Raw genomic sequence first — 6,384 nt, forward strand, 5'->3', positions numbered from 1 at the left:
GGCCTTCTATCTACCTCTATATTCACTCCTAGTAACTCCCGATACTCTCAACAATCTCGCCTATCCTCTCCTCTGGCCCTGACGGGCTGACTACTCTTCTTACTTGCTGTCGTTCTCATGCTTGTCTTCTCCTGTCTCCTCCGCATTTCACATAGTCGTACGTGTGGGGGGTGAAGGGGCCAGCTGTACCCTTCCACCACTCTCTTGTTTTACTAGCTCGCTGAGGCTGAGCCTCTCCGTTTGATCTTTTCCCTCTGCCTCTCTACCTCTTTCTCTCTCTACAATTAGCGGGCGCATTTTCAATAAACGTTGTTTAGGTAGTTGCTCCCTTATCTATTAAAATTGCCCTTTTATTTTCTATTTATTTTCGCTTCCGCATGTCGTATTATTAAAATGGATTCCATTCTATGTGTTGCCCTTTCCCGCCATTATATTCCTCTTTTAATTCATTATGGGTTTTTTGGGAGGGGGGGGCGCGAAGCCACAAGATCACACACGTGTCTCCCATGCCCAGTTCATCCAGCAGAGCCCATTAGAGGCAGTGGAGACACCTCCAAAATAACACAGCGGGGCCAGTGATCATTAGTAAAAACGTAGTGCTAGGAGCTCACTAAACCAGTTCTATAGCACCCACCATAAACCCATACCACAGTGGTAGTGCCCCATAACCAAGATGAGCTGTTCACAGTGAATATGTAGCACTTTCCTTAACCAAAGTGGCGCTGCTTCACCTCAAGAGGAAAAAAAACAAAACAGAACAAAAACACCTTGTACTGTATCACCATCTGCTGGAAAAAAATAGAAGAACCCTACCCATCACATCTCTAAATTATTGAGAATAAAACAGCATCTAAACAAAAGAACTCATATCTCAAATGCACAGGCAGATAAATAATGTTAAATACCTTGAACAACCACAGTAACATGGAAGTACAGAAAGAAAATGAAATGTCTCCTGACATTAAACTCAAAGTCATGGGAGAATGTGACTTAAATGACAAGAGAATTTAAGATTGCAGTTGTGAAGAAGCTCAATGAGATATAAGAGAACTCAGAAAGGCAGTTCAATGAACTCAGGAAGAAAATTAGTGAACAAAAGCAGCACTTTACCAAAGAGATTGAAACTATAAAAGCAAACCAAATAGAAATTCTGGAACTGAAAAACTCAATAAATGAGATGAAGAATGCATTAGAGAGCACCGGAAACAAAGCAAACTAGATGGAAGAGAAAATCAGTGAGCTCAAAGATAGGAACTTAGAAATGACCCAGGAGAAAGAAGAGAACTAAAAGTTAAAAAAAAAAAAAAAGAGGAAAGAAAAAAAGAACTTGCCCTGGTCAGTATGTCTCAGTTGGTTGAATGTCGACCTATGTACCAAGAGGTCACTGATTCAATTCCCAGTCAGGGCACATGCCCAGGTTCTGGGCTCGATCCTCAGTAGGGAGCATGGAGGAAGCAGCCTATCCATGTTTCTCTCTCATTGATGTTTCTCTCTCCCTTCCTCTCTCTCTAAAATCAATTAAAAAAAAACATTTTTAAAAAAGAACTATGATAATTATCTGATTCCATAGAAAGAGCAACATAAGGATAATGGGTATACCAGATGGAGAAAAGGAGAAAGGAACACAGAACCTACTCAAAGAAATAGATAATGAGAACTTCCCAAGCCTTAGGAAACATGTCAAATAGCCAAAACAATCTTGAGAAAACAGACAAAGTTGGAAGTATCACACTACCTGATATCAAACTATAGTACAAATCAGACAGAGAAAGACAGATATATGGTTTCACTTAAATGTGAAATCTAAAAAACAAAATAAATGAACAAAGAAAACAAACGCATAGATACAAAGTGATGGTTGCCATACCATACTTTAGGATGCAAACAATTTTTTTTTCATGAATGGAAGAGGATTGGGGGGCTTGGTAAAAAAGGTTAAAGGGCCTGGCCGGTGTGGCTCAATGGTTGAATGTCAACCAATGAGCCAGGAGGCCGTGGTTCGATTCCCTGGTTAGGGCACATGTCCAGGTTGTGAGCTCAGTCCCTAGTGTGGGGCTTGCAAGAGGCAGCAGATCGATGATTCTCTCATCATTGATGTTTCTATCACTCTCTCCCTCTCCTTTCCTCTCTGAAATTAAAAAAAAAGGGTGAAGGGATTAAGAAGTACAAATTTGTAGATACAAAATAGTCATGGATATTAAAGCTCAGCATAGGGAATATAGTCAGTAATCTATCTATATATATAAAAGCTTAAGTGACTGGCCAACCAGCTGGAGCTGTCCCCTGGTGGTCAGTGCACTCCCACAGCAGGAGCACCGCTCAGCTAAAAGATGAGCACCAAACGCCGGGCTCATGGCTGGTGAGCGCAGCTGGAGCTGTGTCAGCCTCTCCTGTGGACACTCCCCCTGGGTGCCAGAGTGGTGGCGGCAGCAGGCGCAGCGGGCCCGGGATGAATGGGAGCGGCGAGGATAGTGGGCTGGAACCTGACAAGCTGGCGGGTAAGGCCGGGTTGCGGCAGTGCGGAAGTCCACTGATCCCCGTGGGCGACTTCTAGGGACCCCACTGGTGCATGAATCCGTGCACTGGGCCTCTAGTATTATAGTAACTATGTATGGTGTCAGGTGAGTAGTACATAAACTTATCAAGAAGATCACTTTGTAAGTTATATTAAAACTAGAGGCCCAGCGCACGAAATCCATGCACTTGGGGGGGGGAGGGTCCCTCAGCCTGGCCTGCGGCCTGCGCCCTCTCACTGTCCCTCTCACTGTCCGGGAGCCCTTGGGGGATGTCCAACTGACGACTTAGGCCCACTCCCTGGGAAGTGGACCTAAGCCATCAGTCGGATATCCTTAGGGCTGTCGTGGAGGCGTGAGAGGCTCCCCGCCACCACCCACTGCGCTCGTCATCCGTGAGCCCGGCTTTCTGGCTGGAGCGGGGGCTCCCCCGTGGGGAGCGCACTGGATCACCAGGGGGGCAGTTCCTGCATTGGAGCACTTGCCCTTTGGTGGGTCAGTGTGCATCATTAGTAACTGATGGTTCTGCCATTCAGTCGATTTACATATTTAGTCTTCTATTATATAGGACTAGAGGCCCCAGTGCACGAAATTTGTGCCACGGGTGGGGTCCCTCGGCCCTGGCCGACAATCAAGGCCTATGGGGGGGGAGGGGGGAGGCCGGCAGAGGGGAGAAAGCCATGGAAAGTTTTGGCCAGCCGGCCTTCCCCAACAGGGCTGATTGAGGGGGCTCGGGTGGCCGGGGGGAGGGGCCGCAGAAGGTTGGCTGTGGGAGTGCACTGACTACCAGGGGGCAGCTCCTGCATTGAGCGTCTGCCCCCTGGTGGTCAGTGTGCATCATAGCGACTGGACGACTGGTCAGTCCGATTGTTCTGTCGTAAGGGTCGCTTAGGCTTTTATATATATATTAGAGGCCCGGTGCACAAAAATTTGTGCACTGGGGGGAGGGGGGGTCCCCCAGCCCGGCCTGTGCCCTCTCGCAGTCTGGGACCCCTCGGGAGATAACGACCTGCTGGCTTAGGCCTGCTTCCGGGTGGCAGAGGGCAGGCCCAATCCCTAAGTGCAGCCCCTGGTCAGGCTCAGAGCAGGGCGGATCGGGAGGTTGCGATGCCACCCTCAGTCACGCTCAGGGTAGGGCCGATTGGGGGGTTGGGGCACTGCCCCCTGTCACACTCAAGGCAGGGTCGATGGGGAGGTTGCGGCGCCACCCCGTCATGCACAGAGCAGGGCCGATCAGGGGGTTGAGGAGCTCCCCGCTGTCACTCACAGAGTAGGGCAGATAGGGGAGTTGGGGCACCGCCCCCTGTCACACACAGAGCAGGGCGGATCAGGGGGTTGGGGCGCTGCACCCTGTCACACTCAGGGCAGGGCCAATGGGGAGGTTATGGCTCTACCCTGTCACACACAGAGCAAGGCCTGTGGAGGAGGGTTGGGGCGCCACCCTCTATCACCCACAGAGCAGGGCCGATCAGGGGGTTGGTGCGCTGCACCCTGTCAAACACAGAGCGCAGGGTAATCTGGGGATTGGGGAGCTCCCCCTTATCAAGGCACAGAGCAGGGGCAGATAGGGAGGTTGTGGCCCGCCCCCTGTCACACACAGAGCCGCAGGGGCGATCTGGGGGTGTGCTTAGAGTTGCAGCTGAGGGGCCGGCAAGTGAGGCGGGGAACGTTGGGAGTTCGCAGTCACTGGAGCAAGCAAGCCTCCCTGCTCGCTTCAGTGCATGGCTGCCAGCCGCCATCTTGGCTCACAGTTAATTTGCATATACTCACTGATTAGCCAATGAAAAGGGTAGCGGTCGTACGCTAATTACCATGTTTCTCTTTTATTAGTGTAGATAGATATCTAACCACTGTGCAGTACATCTGAAATTAATATGGAATGTCAACTGAATTTGAAAAAAAAATAAAGTACACTTGAAATATGTTTTTAACCAATGTTACCCCAATAAACTCAATTTTAAAATTTTGGAAAGGGCTATTAAACTACATGATTTTATAATGTATTAGATATAGAAGAGAAAAATAAAAAATTACATATGCCCAACAACTACAATTCTGAAAAGGAAATACACAAACATTTGGCCAGGAATGAAAGGAAATATGCAAAAACGAAGCCTACTGCTGTGTTAAGTGTTGGGGTTACACATATTTTTCATCCACCCCAACCAAAAAAAAAAATCAATTTTCCAAACATTTTAATTTGCTCTATTCCATTATAATTTTTTCAAGTCATTTCCTCCTTACCGTAAGCATTATACATCTTGGGACCCAGATCTGGCCTAACAAAGTAGTTTGGCAGCCTAGAGGCCAAGTTCAGTTTGCCATCTCTCCGTGTGTACTCTGGCAGTGGAATGTTGGCCATCAGATCATCAAACCTGGTACAAAACAAAGAATTTGAAAAATAAAGTTGCCTTTCTAATTCATTATTATATGATTTGTTCCTTCTACACAAAAGGAACAAACAAAAATACCTGGCTCATAAAGATGGAGACAGCTGAACATTAATATTCAAAATCAGAATTATAAAGGTTATAATTCTTCCTTCCTTCACCACAAAAATGTATCAAAATGATCTGGAGTATCTCAGACAAAAGATCTGAGCCATGAATTTTCTGGACACTCGGATTTATTTATTCATTAGTTCTGAGGATACTTTTCAAGGTTCAAGCTCAAATCAGGAAAATGAATCTACCAATCCAGCTGCTCATTGTCTAACGCAAGACATGACTATCTCACACGGAACCATGGCAGTTCTGATCTCACTACTGCCTCAAATTCAGCACTTGCACACTTGGCAGAGCACTGCCGGGAAAACACACGGAGCTTTCATTAACCAGATCTAAACCTCAGTAACTTACCTCACTTAGAAACACACATCTTCAAAGTTTAAAGAGCAGAGATGAAAACTCAGCGCCAGTAAAACCATGGCAACTTCCATATTTCCCTGAGAACTATTTTCTCACACCATCTCAAAAAAGAATTTATTCTACCAAGTCAAGGACTGAACCATTTACCCCCACAGTCATACCTGGAAGGCATCATATCTCTAAAATCTTCTCCTGGTGGCCAGTCCTTAAGTTTCAACACCATCGGTTCTTTTTCATTTTTCAATCGGTCTGAAAAACAACCAGAATAACTAAATTGCTCCTATTAACTAAAAAATGGACCAAAATAAAAGGCAAATTAGCATTTTATGCTTAACAATGCAAATAAAATTTATCACTGTAAAATTTCATAGCCTGATACATTTTGTATATAAATATTTTTAATATTCTCATCCATCAATTGCTAACTTTTCTACAGTGCCAAGAAATCCATCCAAACCAGGAGGCAGCAAGAGGTAGCAAAATAAATATCACCAACTCATTTGTATCAGGGCCCTATCTTTTCTAGATGCTTATTAAATTACTACTCATTCTTTGAGATTCCAGCCACTCCCCTTTGCCCATTACATCTAGGTGGTGTTTGACAGTTGTCCCTCTCACTCAGATCCAGTCTCCTCTTGCATACAAAGTTCTGGAAGAAGTGAGCAGCTCCGCAATGAATAAACAGCAATGCACCTTAACAATCGAAGACCACGGGGGGGGGGGGGGGGGGGGACCATTTTCTGAGGCTAGGATGAAAAAGAAATGACTTGTCTGGCCAGGGTGGGTCAGTGGTTGAGTGGTGGCCTATGAACCCGGAGGGCACAGGTCGATTCCTGGTCAAGGCAATGCCCAGGTTGTAGGCTTGATCCCCAAGGAGAGAGGGGATGCAGGAGAGAGCCTATCAAGGATTCTCTTCCCATCATTGGGGTTTCTCTCTCTTTCCCTTCCTCTGTGAAATCAGGAAAAGAAAAAATTTTTTAAAAAAGGAATTAAGAAATGACTTT

The 6,384-nt window shown here is 46.2% G+C and overlaps 1 protein-coding gene across 1 annotated transcript in view; it reads right to left on the minus strand.

Moving 5' to 3' along the window:
* LOC102425534 (lysine-specific demethylase 3A) overlaps window positions 1-6,384 on the minus strand; it is a 33,933-nt gene that overhangs the window by 8,781 nt on the left and 18,768 nt on the right. The window contains exons 10-11 of the mRNA XM_014449012.2: window positions 5,542-5,629; window positions 4,758-4,888 (exon numbers count right to left, since the gene is read on the minus strand). Of these exons, the coding sequence (XP_014304498.1) occupies window positions 4,758-4,888; window positions 5,542-5,629 (219 nt within the window). The remainder of the gene's footprint in view (window positions 1-4,757; window positions 4,889-5,541; window positions 5,630-6,384) is intronic.

Source organism: Myotis lucifugus, unplaced genomic scaffold, assembly GCF_000147115.1.
Source record: "Myotis lucifugus unplaced genomic scaffold, Myoluc2.0 scaffold_988, whole genome shotgun sequence".
In the NCBI taxonomy this organism is placed as follows: domain Eukaryota; kingdom Metazoa; phylum Chordata; class Mammalia; order Chiroptera; family Vespertilionidae; genus Myotis; species Myotis lucifugus.